General features: G+C 39.9%; 1 protein-coding gene across 1 annotated transcript; it reads right to left on the bottom strand.

The window, feature by feature from the left end:
- Window positions 1-424: 424 nt before the first annotated feature.
- On the bottom strand, window positions 425-18,035 carry LOC119911248 (perforin-1-like; the record flags this gene model as incomplete). The annotated part of the gene is made up of 8 exons (XM_038730062.1): window positions 425-690; window positions 12,655-12,748; window positions 12,846-13,345; window positions 14,598-14,678; window positions 16,512-16,650; window positions 16,754-16,896; window positions 17,259-17,304; window positions 17,956-18,035. Coding segments are annotated over 8 exons (1,254 nt in total), but the record flags the coding sequence as incomplete, so codon positions are not given.
- Window positions 18,036-18,935: the final 900 nt, after the last annotated feature.

The raw sequence follows: 18,935 nt of genomic DNA, 5'->3' as shown, positions 1-18,935 counted from the left end.
TGATTAATGTTTACATCCAAAAAGTTTGTGCTCACAGCCTAAATTTAAATGAAAATGAGTTGGAAACCAAACACAATGATGATTTAAAATAATCATAAGTAAAAGAGAAAAGTAAATATGTGATGTCTTAAGAAAATACTGTATGAGTTCCACAGACATTTGACATATAACATTGTCGTGTGTCAGTGTACCAGTGTGACTGGTTCATTACACTTCTAAGCACTTTTTTTTTTCAAAAAAATATATTTTTTTATGGTGCCCCTGTAATTTGTATCCAGCCTATGAAATATGCATACAGCAGCACTGTGGTCATTGTAGGCGAGCAAACGGTCACACTGAGCCAGATGGAAACCTAATCTGCAAATCACATTAGCGCTGCTGAAGCATCCTCTTGAACTAACAAAGTTAACAATTCTTGTGCACCTTCTCTTGTTAAACGAGTGACCAAACAAACATTCAAAGCCTCAAAATACATTTCTCACTGTGGAGATGGTTTATAACGTTGACACTTATTTCCAGTCAGATAAGGGTCGCAGGTGAGAGTGTACTTGACCTCCAAGTAGCCTGGATCGGCCGGGCAGTAGATTGTGTTTGTCCCTCCATCAAACTCCTGTTACATGATCCCAGAAGGTCATCATATTGCAAGTCCGAGTCCCAGATCTCGAGCTTCAAATCCAAGTTTGTTCTCACCTTCATAAAGAAAATATAAATATAATTGAAATACTATTAAAAATATTATTAAATGTTAAAATTCCGAGGTTTATGGATCATCCAGAGTAGGGCTGATCCCCAATAGTCGAAGATTCGATGCTTCAATGGGCGGAGCCTGATTCGACAATCTCACAGTCGAAGCTTCGCAGTGAAACTAGGATCATGCCATTTGGCGATATGGGGGTGCTCAACATCTGATTTTACATAGAACTACCAGTTCTCTCCCAATAAGTTAACATACAGCCCATTACAATATACATTTCAACGTTTAATGCTGAAATAAACATGTTGTTGATCTATCGATCAAGCCAGATGATACTCAGTTATATCTATTGATCAAGCCAGATGATACTCATTAGTCAGCTAAACTCCAAATGTGCCTTCAGGATGTTAAAACCTGGATGACGTGTAATTTCTAATGTTAAACTCAGATAAAACTGTTAAAAAAGTTATTGTACTGGGGCCCACGCACCTCCATGACGCATTATCTAAAGATAGGTTTCCATTGATGGCATCGCCCTGGCCTCCAGCACCACTGTGAGGAATCTGTCATTATCTTTGATCAGGAAATGTCGTTTAACTCTCACATTTAGCAAATATCAGGGACCGCCTTTTTTCACCTACGTAATATTGCGAAAATCGGGAACATCCTGTCTAAAATTGATGCAGAAAAACTAGTCCATGCATTTGTTACTTCTAGGCTGGATTACTGCAATTCCTTTTTTATCAGGCTGCCCAAAAAAGTCCATTAAGACTCTTCAGCTGATCCAGAATGCTGCAGCACGTGTTCTGACAGGAACCAGGAAAAGAGATCATATTTCTCCTGTTTTAGCTTCTCTGCATTGGCTTCCAGTAAAATCCAGAATAGAATTTAAAATCATCTTCTTACCTACAAAGCTCTAATGGTCAGGCACCATCTTATCTTAAAGAGCTCATAGTACCTTACTACCCCACCAGAGCACTGCGCTCCCAGAATGCAGGGTTACTTGTGGTTCCTAGAGTCTCCAAAAGTAGAGGAGCCAGAGCGTTCAGCTATCAAGCTCCTCTCCTGTGGAACCAGGTTCCAGTTTGGGTTCAGGAGGCAGACACCATCTCCACATTTAAGAGTAGGCTTAAGACTTTCCTCTTTGATAAAGCTTATAGTTAGGGCTGGCTCAGGTGAGTCCTGAACCATCCCTTAGTTATGCTGCTATAGGCCTAGACTGCCGGGGGGTTTCCCTTGATGCACTGAGCTCCTCTCTCCTCTACTTTTCTCTCTCTGTATGCAACCTCATCCCATTAATGCATGTTAGTAACTCGGCTTCTCCCCTTTCTGGTAGTCTTGTGATTCCTCGTCCCTCTCCTCCTATCACTTCCTGCAGGTGTTTCTGGCTCTGGAGCTGCGGAGTCTGGATCTGTGGGTGGGGTCACCTGTTGCCCCCGTGTTCCTCCTGGACATGCTCTGCTACAATTATTGTTACTAGTCCTATTGTTATTATCATTAACATTACTACAAATATCTGTACCATTATTCATTCAGTCTATAGCAACATTACCTTTACTGTCTGTACCTCTGTGTGTATATTGTGTAGGCTGCTCCCCTGTCACCCTCTTTATGTCTCTCTCTCGCCCTTTTCTCTTACCCTCAACCAGAGGCAGATGGCTGCCACTAAAAAGGAAGTTTTTCCTTGCCTCTGTCGCATAGTGCTTGCTCTTGGTGGGAATTGCTTGGTTTCTGTAAATAACATCATAGAGTGCGGTCTAGCCCTGAGCCCCATTTCAGAAAGTGGATTTAGTGAAAACTCTCTTAAGCCTGAGATGAGGGAAATGCTGGGTTTTCGGTTTTAGAGACCGAGATCAGAACCCTAAATCAGTAACCCCGGCAACTTACTCTGTGAACCAACCTCCTCGGGAGGAGGTTTACTTCAACAAACGCGGAGTTTCTCTCTGACTCCTCCCATCCTCCAGAGGCTGAAGCAGCTGTCTGAGATTTCCTAATTCATACTGTCAAAGCACATATGGGAATGCAATTACGTCTTTAGAAACATCGATATCGCGGATAGATAGGCTATTAGTTTTTAACCCGAACATGATCTTGAACATGACCACTTTAATGATCAATCTGTCATCAATGTATGGACAGAGAGTTATCTTTGGACATCGTGGATTTATCCTCAGCACAGAATAAAATCTATAAGCTATACTGTCCTTTTATAGCACTGAGACTCTGGACATTTAGGCAGCTGTCAGGTTGGCAACAGATGCACAAAAACACTTACCGTGACCTACATTACTGCAGTAATCACTGTTTACACTAATCTGTATAAAACTGATCAATGAACAGTAATCTTTGATATATCAAACCAATCAGTGTGACTACATATATTGTAGTCACACTGATTGGAACATATCATGTTGGATATGATGTGAAAATTTCTGGTTGGAAGATGACTGTGGTGCTGAAACAAATAAATGTAGCCTAGTTTAAAATTTAGTTTTTCATTAGGCTATTAGCTGCATAGCCTGAATGTGTTTTGACAGCATTTCATAAAATACGAAATGAGCAAGATTTTTTATTAATGCAAAATAGACGTCAAAAATGTACATCTTAATTGAATTTAAATGAATTGAAACAATCCAGAAATCCAGGGGGAAACAGAGCACAAAGCAGAACATACAACTGTAACGCAACAAAGACTGAACACAACAGAGGGAAAAATGTACTGGGACACACCACACACACAAGCAGGCACTGTAATTAGTCACAGGTGAACACATGAGGAATCAAGGCAAACAAGAAACAAAGCTAGATAAAACACCAAACACCAATGATTGAAAAATAAAACAGGAAGTAAAGTAGTGACAATACACAAGGACGAGTATTCCAAAATACAACAGACAACATAAAGCAGGAACATACCAACAGAATCTAAAAGAGAATACAGGGGCAGGGAGGGATAAACACTAACACACACACTAGGATGAGTCTAAACAGGAACATAATTCCACTAGGACCCAAAATCCACAACAAAATGTTGTTTTCCTGAGATAATGACATTTTAATTAATTCAAGATCTTAAATAGACAATAATGAATTAAATGCGATAGGCCACTGATAAAGCTGTAACCGTATAAACAGTCTTTATAAGTGACGCCCATTAATGTTACGTAGAGAAAGTTATCCCGTTATCTTGGAAAAACAACATTTGTATTTTCGAGATAATGAAAAATAACTCGAGATCTCAAGAAAACTGAAAAATAAAAGCTGCAAGCAGTGTTGCACGGACTCTCACACGTGAAGCTTGTAGCAGCTGTGCTGCAGACGACGCAGACGCCTCAGCTCTGCTAAATTTGGACACTACAGGTAGGAGTTAAACGTTCCTGTTTCCCATATATGGCGCTAGAGAACGCCAGGTAATTATACGTTTTGTTCCACTTCATCAAGTGTGTAACACATCGTGAAACATCATGTGATGATTATCACACACAGCTTACTTCCTGTTGCCAGGGTGGCTCTATGACTATAACTGAATTTTGGTATGTATGTGTTCAGGGTGGGACCATCAAACATGTCAAATTTGGTACAGATGTGAGCATATACACTAAAGTTATAACAACTTCCTGTTTCATGGTGAATCATCTATTTTCAACGCCATGCCACGGACATACCCTTTGACGAAAAACTTACAGTTTGTACAACTCCTAATAATCAATCGATTTAGACTGCACAGCAAAACGGTGTAGATCGCCAAAAATTATCATTAAATTCAAAATGGCCGACTTCCTGTTGGGTGTCAGGCATCACTCCAAGAGGTTTTTTTCTAAGTGTTATGTCCCAGTAGGGTATTAGGGAGTAACCAGTGATGTTAAGTAACAAAAGTAAGGATGGGAGACACCTGGTGAAAAAGTAACTGCACGTTCTATTATTAGAACAAAAGCAAACAAAATCACAGGAGTCTTACTCTGCAAAATGTCAAAACCTAAAGGAAAATCAAATTACAGCCCAACCGATATGGGTTTTTGGGGGCAGATGCCGATATTAAAGTGAAAAAGAGCCGATTTATGAGCCGATATTTAGATTTTGAGAATGATTTGGATAGTAGGCCTCTTTACTGTAAAACTACACTTAGAACAGGTATTACGATATTGAAAGCTGGTATGTCTGTGGCTATAAAACCTTTTTCGAATGATTATGTTAATAAAATAGAATACAGTCTCAAAAAGTGAACATGTAAACAATTTCACATCAAAAATATCTGCTGCTGGAAGGTGCAACTTTTTCAGCCATCTGTAAACAGAGAGAGTGAGAGAGAATAAGCATGTGTATTTCACTTTACACATAATCTGCCATAATTTCAATGTAGCACACCTAGTTCATCCCTTTACCAGCACTCTTTAATTCTAACCAAATCTACAAGAAACCATTTCTCATCATCGGTATAATTCATGCGGTCTATGATACAGTGAGCTGCTGTTGAATGCATCTTATACTACATGACTGTCTACAACAAGGACTTGCAACTTTGAGATTTCATTTAACTGTAACTATAACCAGCATGTTACAGCTCTGACTACAGCGTTTCACATCTACAACATCACAAAAAGAGGAGCTACAGGAAGCCGTGTTAGATTCTTGTTCAGCTCACGTTTATTTACATGTCCGCTCTGGTTTAATCATTTCAGACACGCTGACTAACTGCAGACAGGCGGCTCGTGGATATATTTAGAATACATCAGAAACTAGTTTAATTATGACGTTAGGTCCGTGTACGTCCTGATAGTTTGTTTTTCGTTTGAACCAATAAACGAATAAACGAGAAAACCACCTTTTTTGCGTTTGTCGTTTCAAACCAATAACGAAGAAACGGAAAAAAGAGCCGTTCTCCTGTTTATGGTTTCTAAATCCAAAAACGAAAAACGACTAAACCAGATTCAAATAACGGTCCGCGACCAAGATATGTAAAACGTACAGACCCGGTGGGTATCTCTGGAATCCGTAATTCATTTGTAATACAAAAACGAAAATACAGTTTATCTGTTTTTGTTTCAAAATGAAAAACCAAATAACCGTTTTTGGTTTCAGAATCAAAAAACGAAAAACCAACTAAAATCGGCCCGTTTTTCGGTTTTGGCGATTCATTTTATTGTTATTCCTTTTTGAACAAAGAATGAAGAGAGTCTGTGAACTTCAGTCAACTTGTTTTTTGTTATAAACCAAAAACGGAAGTCACGTGGTCTATTCCTTCTTTGGAAGCAAAAGCAACCAGTAAAATCTTCAAAATAAAAGTAGCCCGTGTGACATGTAATTAGAAAGGTGATTTTAGACTAAAACTAAACTAAAATAAAGTTTTTTTGGTAAAACTAAAGTAGCACTGGGTGTGAAAAAACACTTTAATTAACTGAAATTAATATATATATATATATTATATATATATAATATATATATATATATATATATATAACTCATTTGAACATTTGTAAGGCTATTGGTGACCTATAACTTCAGATTAAGACAAGTGAACTAATGTTATATGTAGCTTAGGACAGCACTTAGCCTATTCATTTAAGTTTATATTATTCAATTCATTTTAGTTTCTTAATATCTTTATAGGCCTTCTTGCTATGTGGAAGCTCAACCAACAGAGGTCACTCTGCCCCCTTCTGTGGCACCAACAGGCAACAAGGTTTTGACCTTTTGACTTGTGTTTATATCAAAGAGAAGGCTGCACTGCTACCAAAGGAAGCTAATCATTGAGTTTGAAGGGTGTGCAGAACTTCACCTGCCTCCCAGCTTCTTTCTATGGTGCTATAGCTGTTAAAAACTCTCAGCTTCCACCATCTACTGTTATGTGTCAAAACAAAACTCTTCCAAAACAAATCTGTAGAGTTGTAAACTTTTTATTTTCCTTTGCTATTATCCCCAGTGTAATATACTAATTATATATAAGTTAGTAGATAAAATATTTTTAATGCAGCCTGTAGTTCTCATTAGTTATGTAGGCCTACTTGTGTGTGAAACCTGCTAGAATTAATGCGAGTCAAAAAGCATCTCCTCTGGCTCTGGGATCTTTTACTGCCTTTTTGGGGTTTAGTTCTGTTTGATGAACCACCAGGGAAAGGCCGTGCTCTGTACTGTTCATAACCGTGTAAAGTAAAATAAAATGTTAAGTTGAGTCATTTAGTTTTTCTCCTGGTACTCATCTCAGGACCTCCCAAAGTTTCCCCAATGCCTGGAGGATGTGAGCCTGTGCAGGGTTTAAGGACTGATGATAGTAGCAAGGCTGGCCCAAGTCACCTACTATCACCATTCATCCATCCATCGTCAACCGCTTATCCTGCGTACAGGGTCGCGGGGACCTACTATCACTCTCTTCAAATAAATGCTGGACTGGCAGGACGAAGCAGCACACCACTCCTTCCTCCCACACCATAAAAGGGCCCGGTTGTCACTTTCAGATATTTACATCATGATTTATGGTAACCACACCTTGTAATTGTGGCACCGTTTTTGTGGATAAGGATAATGTCAACTTATGTCTTTTAATACATTTATATCATATACAGTAGGCTTTTATGTACAACAGTACAGTGAAGCAGGGATCTGCAGTGCAACTCTTTCACTTGCATATATGCCCTTAAATGATTTACAAGCATAATGTGTGAGTGAAGACTAAAACCTACTGTAAATGTTGTTGTAATGTTAATGTTATATTATACTAATAGTCATTTATACAAGTTCCCCCTTCCAGGCTGTGTTTAGAGCCTCTGCAGTGGACAGATGTAGATTTAGCCAGAGCAAGGATGTCATTGTGCCGATACAGCCTCCTCCTGAGAGCAACACATCCTCCTTGTTCTGTTTTACATTTGCTTTACAGATGTTATTGATATACTTTAAATAATGTTCACAAATCTAGTTTATATAAAGTGTGGCGTGGGTGGTTTGTGCATGTGGCAAAATCAGTATGTTAAAAAGCTTTAACATTTGGAGGCCCATGTCGAGCGTTCAGATCCAGTAGTCTTCACATCATAAAATTGTCATTGCACACGAAGAGAACGAGCTCAGGCATATTATAAATATGTATATAATATCGTTATAAATTAATTCTGTGCTACTTGAACGTTTTTGGACTACTGTCCTCCTTAGGAGAAAGGTTAGCATAGCGCTACAAGCAAATAAGCAAGCTTGGGAACAGATCCATGATATAATGTCTCATTTTAACCCATTGGATTTTATTTATTTATTTTTTTACAGAGCATCTCTTTACCAGAGAGACTTGCATTTCGACTGGAAAGGTGATTTATGAAACATCAAAATTTAAAGATCAGGTTTTGGGCAATTTTATTAACTACACAAGCTCAAACAATAAACCAACAAGATGTTAAGGCCAATGCTGCAGAGATGCTAAAGGATAAAAGCAAACTGTTACCAAAGCAAAATTGCCACCAGGATGCTGTGACACCACCACCCACAGGTGTGCGCCACCACTAAAGACAGCAAGTCACACACATAAAACACCACACGGCTCAGTTAAAGGTCCGCACACAGCTGTCATATACACACACCACGACATGCAGTGAAGGGAAGAGGGGCTCCCACAGTCCACCACAGTCCACCACCCTGTCAGAACACTGGAAGAAGAGGGAGAAGGGCTGAGGGAAGTCACGCAGCCCAACAAAAGCAAACTGCCCCACCCTTAGCAGAACCTAGCAAAAACATTCACAGGGCCCATCCACCTGTAACAGAGTCTCACAAAAATCAGCAGTTGATCAGGCAGACAAAACAGCAGTGGCTATACAACCCACAACTAATGCAGTAAATCATCCACCAGCTCTGACTCCACCTCATTCAAGGAGCAGATGTTTAAGGCAACTCAGTGTATCAACCTCCACGGCCGCCTCTGTGGTGAACTCTAGCAAAACAGGCCATGCAGTCTACAGGGTCTTGGTGACTTAAAATGCCTGTTATAAAAACACAAAAGTTAAAACAATTATGCATCATCCTCGAGGCCTACCATCCAAAATCCTAACCTGCTCCCTGACCACACTGCGACACAATGCATTAAGAGTTAGTGAAACTAGATTGTGGCATTACCAGGCCGAAAGCCTACTATCACAACAAGAAAATGGATAACCACACAGGCTAACTAAGTCAGTGATATACAAGATTACATTTAAACTGCTAGCCTTGTTATCAAACTCGAACCATCGGTTAATATTTAGTTTTATCAGAGTTATTAAGCAGCTAGCTCTCAATACACAAACAGTTTTTACTAAAGGCCAAACTCCCCTAAACAGATGAGAAAGTCTGAGCACATTGTTCAGTGTTCTCCAGAGCAGCCTTTACTGCCAGGTAACAATCTGAGGAGTCATCAGTCAGATGGACACCGAGCTTTATTTGGACATTAGGCCATTAATTCAGAAGTCTATGAAGATTCTCACTGGACTTGGTTGAAGATCTTCTTCAACCAAGTCCAGTTGCCCCTGACATTAACCTGCGTTGGATTAATTCAGAAGAAAAACCTGTTCCTTCTGTCACATCACAGAATACCAACAGCAACTTCTAATGACATTTTCTCACATCTGATACAAACCAGCAGACTCAGAGCAGGACTGAGGTCTCTTCCTCTTAACATATCAAACGTCCCACAAAACAAGCAACATGCAGCATTGAATCAATCTGTCCACACACGTCCCTCACACTGTCTTAATGCTGCAGCATGTCTGCAGGGATAAAGACAGAACCACACTGACAGGCCTGGACATACTTTGGAAAACAAATTGCTACAAACACAGAACCCACCAAATGATCAGGAAGATGAACTCGATCCAGTTACCATCACATATTACACTCACCCTCCAGGAAACAGACAGGACGACCAAGGAAACAGCAGATTTGTCTCTAATTCCTTTAAATAAATCCAATGTAAATGGTTTAGAAACAATTATTTTCTTGTAATGCTGAAAGCCTCAAGTATCAGGCTCCACATGTGAGATGCTGTCTGTAAAGAGGGTGAAGGTGATTGGTCCTAAAGGAGGGTGACCCGGGTAGGGTGGACAGGTTGGAGCTGGGTCTAGTACAGGTCACCATGTATTTACATTTCCTTATGCACAAAGGCAGTGCCACAGTTACAAGGTGTTGTTGTTACCATAAATCATGATGTAAATATGTGAAAGTGCCAACAGGGCCCTTCTCTGGTGCTGGAGGAAGGAGTGGTGTTCTGCTTTGTCCTGACAGTCCAGCATTTATCTGAACAGAGCGTGATGGTAGGTGATGGGGCCAGCCTTGATACTATCATCAGTCCTCAAACCTGCACAGGCTCACATCACCTGTCTTGGGACTCAGTTTCACTTTTATTTTACTTTACACGGGTTCAAACAGTGCAGAGCTTCCCCTGGTGGCTCATCAAATCAGAATTAAAGCCAAGAAAGGCAGTAAAAGTCTTAAAGCCCAGAGCCAGAGGAGATGCTTTCTGACTCTCAGTAATGCTCACCAGGTTTCACCAAGCGGCAACCTCCGGCTCTTCACACATAAGTCTGCCTACATAACTAATGACAACTACAGGCTGCATTAAAATATTTAATCTACTTAACTAACATACTAAGTACATTACACTGGAAAAAATGCAAAGGAAAATAAAAATTATTCAACTTTATAGATTTGTTTTGGAAGAGTTTTGTTTTGACACATAACAGCAGATGGTGGAAGCTGAGAGTTTTTAGCAGCTCCACAGAAAGAGAAGCTGGAGGCAGGTGAAGTTCTGCACACCCTTCAAGCTCAGTGATTAGCCTCGTCTGGTCGCAGTGCAGCCTTCTCTGTGATAGAAACACAAGTCAAAAGGTCAAAAGCTTGTTGTTTGTTGGCGCCACAGAAGGACTCGTGCACAGAAGGGGGCAGAGTGCCCTCTGCTGGTGGAGCTCACACACAGCAAGAAGGCTTAAAAATCTTATATGTTATATGTGTTCAGAAACTAAAATAGGAATTAAATAATATAAACTTAAATAAACAGGCTAACTGCGATCCTAAGCTACATATAAAATTAGTTAAATTGTCCTAATCTGAAGTTACAGGTCACCAATGGTCTTACAAATGTTTAATTCTCCCTAACAGCTTAACAGTTATCATTTTATTATTTATTGTTTTTATTTCAGTTAACTAAACCCAGTGCTACTTTAGTTTTACTAAAAAAACGTTATTTTAATTTAGTTTTAGTCTAAAATCACCTTCCTAACTACATGCATGGTACATGGGCTACTTTGATTTTGAAGGCTTTACTGGTTACTATCCCTTCCAAAGAAGGAATAGACCACGTGACTTCCGTTTTTGGTTTATAACGAGAAACGAATTGACTGAAGTTCACAGACTCTCTTCATTATTTGTTCCAAAAGGAATAACGATAAAATGAATGACCAAAAAACGAAAAACGGGCCCTTTTAGTTGGTTTTTCGTTTTTTGATTCTGTCACAAAAAACGGTTATTTGGTTTTTCGTTTTGAAACAAAAAACGAATAAACGGTATTTTCGTTTTTGTATTACATACGAATTACGGATTATCCACAGATACCCTGACCCCGCTCACACAGTCCTCCCGCGTATTTCTATGCTGTCTGTAAGCTCTGGTAAACTCCAGTCAGCTGATTTTTTTCCTCTGATTTTTGTGGCGAGGCAGTGTAGTTAACAGGGGAGCTGCAGCTGGTCGCCCTCTGGTGGGCAAACATGGGCATGAATTATACCGATGATGAGAAATGGTTTCTTGTAGATTTGGTTAGAATTAAAGAGTGCTGGTAAAGGGATGAAGTAGGTATGAATATGCTACATACGCCAATTATGGCAGATTTTGTGTAAAGTGAAATACACATGCTTATTCTCTCTCACTCTCTCTGTTTACAGATGGCTGAAGAAGTTGCACCTTCCAGCAGCAAATATTTATTGATGTGAAATTGTTTACATGTTCACTTTTTGAGACAGAATTCTATTTTATTGACATAATACATTTAGGAAAAGGTTTTATAGCCCACAGACATACCAGCTTTCAATATCGGCCTGTTCTAAGTGTAGTTTATACAGTAAATGGGTCTACTATCTGTTAAGAATATTTCTTAGGTGTCTTAATTGATGTAACAGGGAAAGATAAGACAAGTCTAGCTTAGAGTAATTTAACTGATCCCATAAGTGTTTGACATTATAGCTTTAGGTATTTCTCACATGTACTTGGCACTGTATCTCATTGACCGGGCTCAATAAACCATGCTATGTTAAGTCTTCATCAGTCTCCAAAACTTACAATATCATTTCAACACTATCCAAATCATTCTCAAAATCAAAATATCGGCTCATAAATCGGCTCTTTTTCACTTTAATATCGACATTGGGCCCCAAAAACCCATATCGGTCGGGCTCAAACGTATGAATGTATGGCCCCTTAGGGCTTCTGTACTTTTTGGACATATTCTGGTTCCACTTTCACAGCGGCAGGTGAGCTGCTTGTGGTGTAGGCTTGCTGTTTATGACATAGCCTATTGAAACAATTGAGACCAATGTGGTATCGAATGACACTGGCACCAACAGGTGTGTTCACTGTTGCTTTACCTGGTCCATGCTTATAAAACATATCTACCATGTCTGCGTCTTCTAACACAATACTTCTCTTTGTGTTTCTCCGCAAATGCTAAAGTGAGTCGCAAAATATACTTATTATTATTATTTATTATAGTTATTATTATTATTATTCTTTTAGTCTTAAAATAATTTGACATAACTGGCCTTTAGTATAACCACTAATCATTATTTATTATAAAGGCTATTACATATATATTTATTGCTTTTCACTTCTCTTGGTGCACACAGAATAGTAACTCTAGTCTACAGCACAAAAAGTAGGCCTACATCAGACCATAGCTTTATGGGATTCAAGTTATTTTCTCATGTGTTCTTTTGAGCTTTTCTGTAATGAGAAGATTTACTCACCCTGCCAAGATCATAACGAGCATTCCACGTGGGGTTGTCTGACTCAACTACATGAGTCTGCCGATACATGGAACCATACCACATCTTAACATAGCTATGAATAGGAGAAAACAAGTGATGCAACTGATGAATTAATATTGTTGTCTGACATACCATCTTCAGATGTCAGTCCCTGACCTCACTCTACTCACCCATCAGTAGGGACAGCGGCAGCATAATCTCCATACAGATTCCAGGCTCGGACGATGGTCACCACCAGTTTTCCCCACAAGTTGTCTTTAGGACAGCAGCTGGCATCCAGGTTGGGAGTGTACCATCCACAGTTTGGCTCTCTAGGTGACTGCTTCACAGCGTTTTCCTCTAAGTATTCCTCTATGGCAACTTTCATCCCTGTCTTCTGTGTCTTATTTGGCATCAGCTCATACATTGGCCTAAGGCGGTATGAAACAATATTCGGGTGGTCCGTAATGGTGTTCAGCCATTTTCTGTACCCCTGGTCATTATGAGTGAGTGAAAACTCCCCAGACCAACCGTTGCCTCCTACAACTTCTGTGTAATGTTCATGGAGACTAGAGCTGGATATGTCACTCCTGCCCTGGTTCTGTAGGACTTTGTTGCAAAATGGTTGGCTAGCGGATAATGTCACCATCCCCAGGCCTACAGAGACACCATGTGATAAGCAGGAGTGGACCTAGAGGACGGGAGAGGAAATAAGATGCTAGTTACATGATGGATAACTGACTGCATTTAAACAATGCCTTTATACCAAGAGCAGTGAATGGTGAATTACAATGCCTCACACTCACACAGAAATTCATAGATCAGCACAACAAAAAAGGTGTGGACATGAACATGCCGTTAGGAGAAGACAGGAGTGTAACCACCAACCCTGCAATCACTGGATTTGCAGGAACTTGCGAAAATGTGAAACACCGTATCTAGAGTCAGTGTTTGGTTTGTCCATTCTGGGCTACTGTAGAAATATAATGGTGCAACATGTTTCCCACCAGATCTGTGACAACTCTAACTTGATGGATACAGGCTTTGTGTCAACTCCTGCCCCCTACTCTGTCTCTGACTGACTTAAACCTGACTTACTAACTTTTCAAGTTAAACATGTGAATGAGGAGGAGCACAGGGACTTATCCACTTAAAGCACTGCCCTAATCCCAGTCTAACGCTAATCTTAATGAGGTGGTATTATGCTAATTTTCAGGTTCAAAATCCTATTTATGGGTTAGACCAGAACAGGTTTACATGGTTTAATTTTCAAAAAACACCATATTTGTTGTCATACTACATTGCTGCAGCTCCTCTTTTCACCCTTTGAAGGCTTCGTTTTAGCTATGGAGTGATACAGCTTGTCTCTAAATGATCTTTGTTGGGAGTTGCACATGCACAGTTCCTAGTTAAGGACTACTAGCCAATCAGAAGCAGAGGTCTGCTGCAGCTCAGTGTTTTTCCACCGGTGTTTTTGAGGGCGTGTTGGAGTAGCCGCTTGGCGAGTGTTATATGAGGAGCGTTTAGCTTTCATCCCTGTGTCGTCACAGACAGTCCAGAGCAGAGTTTTCTGTGGGAGATGGGAACTCCTTTGGGGTGGACTTGATGGATTTCATGCATAAAAAGGAATGTAACTCAATAAAGGAGAGGGAAAAAGCCAAAAGCATAATATCACCTCTTTAACTGATCTTACCAACGGAGGTGGGTACTGGCCAATCAGAGGCAGAGTTGTGAAAAAAAAAAAAAAACTATATTCGAAGGAAACAAAATTATTATTTTCAGGTGATGATATGAAAACATAGTTATGTCTATTATATTTTCATTTCGGCCAAAATTCTGAATAACTGTGTGATTACATTTGTGTCTGTTTGTTTGTGTGTTTACAAATATGCATTTTGGTTATTGTGTACGCTGTAATTGCACAGGCAGTGTGCTACATATACCTCATCTGCGGTGAGCCCATTCAATGAGGACAAACAGGTATGTGTAGCTGTGACTCGCTTGATTTGCCCTCCAAGGTGAACCTAAAATAAAGTACAATGGTGTTGGAAAATTAACCCATTCTCACTCCCTGACTCGTCACATATAGATGCATTGGTCAAGACCCATCTGCGTCAGTTTGTAATGCATTGGGCATCCCTAAAGCGTCATAGTTATGGTGGGCTACATGCCATAATTTTTTATACAACTTACAATTGCTATGAATCAGAGGTTGCACGCTACTGGAGCAACTAGGGGTTAAGTATCTTGGTCAGTGACACAGTGGAATTGAACCCGGGTCTCTTACGTGTCTTATCCACTGCGCCAGCAACAACACCACATCTGCACTCAGTGATAATGATGATGAGTATTAATACATAGGCTACCTCATAAAATATTTTTAGATTTCATCCTAACTTGTTCCACTTGAGTGGCAGCTGAAATGAAATAGGTTATTAATATTCAACTTTACTTTATCTCATTAACAATAAGTACAGATGTGGTGTGTAGTCCACATATACAGGGTAACCTCGAGTTAACCATGAACATAACCTGCTCGGAGCAATTTAGAGATGCAGCGTTAATTGCCATGGCAACCGACCTTGGGTAACTCCCATCCACCTTTTGTAGTACAGGTTAATCAGGAAGTTACATGACGTCACAAAGTTACTGACTCCGGGTACGGCGCGTTAGGGCTGTTGATGTTTGTCAATTTAAAAACTGAAATTATATTTATATTTTATATTTTAAGTATTTAATTTAAGTATATAAGTGTACGTTCTTTGCTGCACTGAGCTGTGATTACCTACCTGCTGCTTCTGCTGCGCCATTACTTGTTTATCGTGTTTTTCTTTAAATCCCGCCTTCTAGTGTGATAATACTTTGACCAATATGGAACGCTAAAAGGCTCACAATACGCCAATTTCCTACCTCGTTTTGTTAAAAAAACAGCTTAAAAAGCGCCGTTTCAACGGCCAGGACGCCGCTTTTTACGCCGCCAAAAAGCAAAACGCCTTAAAAAGCGCAGTGGAATTCGTGTAAACAACAACGCATTTTTCGTCGGTCTGGAGGCGGCGAAAAAAAACCGGCGCTCTATGTGCTCATGTAACGCCGCTTTTTACGGGGCTCAGTGTCCCCAATGATGCGCATCATAACGAGTTACAAGACGCCTTTTGTAAAATGATAATGAGCTCCGCCCTGTGGATTTTACAGCCACTAAATTTGAACTGTTGTCACCCAATCAGTACAGAAGAAGAACAGATCACACTAATTCAGCACTGATCTACTTTACTGTGATCGTAGCCACCCAAAGGCATAAAGTAACCACAGACTAGCATGAAAAACTCAACACAAAAGTCCCAGACTGATAAAGTATATTGACTACATTTACTAAAAATATTTAGCTACTCTAGGTTATAGCTTGTAACATCTATTGATTGATGATTATAGCCGTTTTTTACGCCGTTTGTTTAGTTAACAAAACGGGGTAGGAAAGTGGCGTATTGTGAGCCTTTTAGCGTTCCATAGCTCTACACCAAGCACCGTGCTCACGCCACGCCCCTCGTCCCCTCATGGCGGCTGTGCGCACCACGTAGCAGGACAGCGCGCGTACAGGACAGAGAAGGTGGGACGTAGCTTTGTTGCATATTTATTATTGCTAACTTTTCTGGATGTTGCATATTTGTTGTTGCTACGCGTTGCTAACTTTACTGCGGAGCCATTAACGTCTAAAATGACACTAAAGGGGTACCCAGGGAGACGCCAAAGGTACCTGACTAAGTGTCAATATATGAGAGTGAGTCAGGAGTGAGAATGTGTTGGGAAAATAGGTGTTTTTAATTTGTGAAAAAGGGAAATTAAAATGTGTGTGTTACAACCTTGCGAAGGTAGTGTGTGCCATAGGTATGTATGAGGTCCATGTACTCATCCCTGGTGGAGGAGCTGTATTCACTTGGCAGTCTGGCCAAATCCTTACTGAACTCAAAGCTGAGGGGCGGTCTTTTGGACACACGGTAACTAGACACAAAGAGACAGAATAGTATTTTAGTAGTATTATAATGATAGTATTATCTTAATAGGAATTGTCTTAAACTTGAATGAATGCAGTGGTACACCCTACCGATAACGGCGGCAGGTGACACTGTGACTGCTGAAAAAGAAGCGGTCCTGTCTGCGCTTTTCTGAAGCAAACGTATACACGTTGGACCGTGTTCCTCCCACATCCAGGCCGCTCGACACAAACCTATTTATATTTAAGCCAAACTGATAAAAAAACATATATGAGCTCATGAGCTGCCTGGTTGGAATTGGTTTGAATATGCACGTTCTTTAACTTACATTTTATTAACTATAGATTCAAAACACATTTAATGAGCCATAAAAATCATGTGTATCTTATTTAGGCAGCAAGGTGCTGCAAAATCTAATCATCCGCCCTTTTAATGTGAACCTTTTGTCAAATTTGGTACAGAGGTGTTTAGTTACTGTGTTTCATCAAAATAATAAGGAAAAGGTGGAAATCCAGTGGTAAAATAATCTAAATAATCACACATATACGCAACAAAGTAATAATAAAACTGTAAAATGTTCATTTATGTCAGCAACAGCTGTGAGATGTTTCCTACCTTCCATTCACTCCTACGGTTGTTGGTGTAAGAATCAATCAGTGAGCTGTGGAAACAATTTACAGGAAAATTAGTATTTGAAGTTTGTATTTACAAATGATCACAACATAACAATGGAATTCAGCTGTAATTAATATAATTAATAAAGACTATTTAAGATTAGGAAGACAGTGGTTACATGAATCAAAAGCTAAAATTCTTGGGGAATGGCACCTATTTTTAGTATTTAGAGTATTGTGTGTGCTAGTACATTTTAGGCTGCATTTGTAAAATTGCCCACATGAATGATAAGGAAACAATATGATGCGATGTGACTCTGACTTAAAATCTTGTCCGTAGACAATAACAATAAAATGGGGAGCTGAATTTGAGAAGCAACAACATAGTGCCGAGAAATTCCAGCTGTCACATCAAAATTAAATCATATGTTCTTGCATTGCTAACAGGTACACAACAACATTTAAACTTCACTCTTATGCCAGATTTAGATGAAATAACGAGCGCTCAAGTCTGTGACTTTGGAGATATTGCAAAATATCAGTGACAAAATCATATGGTTGCTTTTTGCTTCAGTAAAGAATGAACCTATTCACAAGTATTTACTGGCCCGTGTTAAGGAACTGTAATGACATGCTTAAACCATGAAAATGGCTGATTGATGACTCTTTCAGTGATACAATGCTATATAATACAATACCTAACAGAGGAGTATGCATGGTCATAGAAGTTAGTATTGCATTGGCTATCCACACGCCAGTCCACTGCAGAGACTGACAGCTGAAAATAAAGGAGAGAAACAATGTGGTTTAACATAAACAAAGTATGTGCAACTGTTGGATTATTTTTAATATTTTTTTTAATTTGAATGTAAAAAATAAAAACACACTTATTTGGCAGATGCAGTACAAAGCAACAGAAAGTGCACGTTAGGGGTTAGGTGTTATAAGAGAAAGTGTTCTCCAAACAGATGAGATTTCAAGAGCTTCTTGAATTTAGAGAGGGACAACCCTGCTCTGATGGCATGTGGTAGCTCGTTCCACCATCGTGGTGTCAAAGATGAGAACAGCTGGGAATGAGATTGCTTTGTGGCAGAGCCAGGCGGCGTTCATTGGAGGACCGCAGTGGTCGAGAAGGAACATAAGCTTGTATTATGGAGTTTAGGTAGATGGGTGCAGACCAAGTAGTCACTCTGTATGCAAGCATTAGTGACTTGAATTTGATTTGGGAGGCCAGGGGTAGCTAGTGGAGGTAACTGAGTAATGGAGTGACATGAGTCCTTTTGGGCTGATCAAAAACCAGACGAGCTGCTGTGTTCTAACCCATTTGCAGGGGTTTCACCGCACAAGCTGGAAGACCTACTAGGAGGGAATTGCAGAGTATAGGTGAGAGATAACCATGGCCTGTACCAGAAGCTGGGTGGCTTACTGAGTAAGGTAGAGCCTGATTTTCTGATGTTGTATAGAGCAAAGCAGCACAACTGAGAGACAGCAGCAACATGGTCTGAAAAGGACAGCTGGTCATCAATCATGACACCCAAGTTTCTCACCACCCTGGTTGGAGTGATGGTTGCGAAGTCAATTTGTAGTTTGATATCATGGTGGATAGATTGAATGGCAGGAATGACCAAGAGTTCAGTCTTAGAAAGGTTGAGTTGAAGGTGGGAAGCCTTCATCCATG

The sequence above is a fragment of the Micropterus salmoides genome, unplaced genomic scaffold (genome assembly GCF_014851395.1).
Source record: "Micropterus salmoides isolate LMB-PRFRI ecotype aquatic unplaced genomic scaffold, ASM1485139v1 Ms_hic_scaffold_1982, whole genome shotgun sequence".
In the NCBI taxonomy this organism is placed as follows: Eukaryota; Metazoa; Chordata; class Actinopteri; order Centrarchiformes; family Centrarchidae; genus Micropterus; species Micropterus salmoides.
This window is presented reverse-complemented; position numbering and strand designations above follow the sequence as displayed.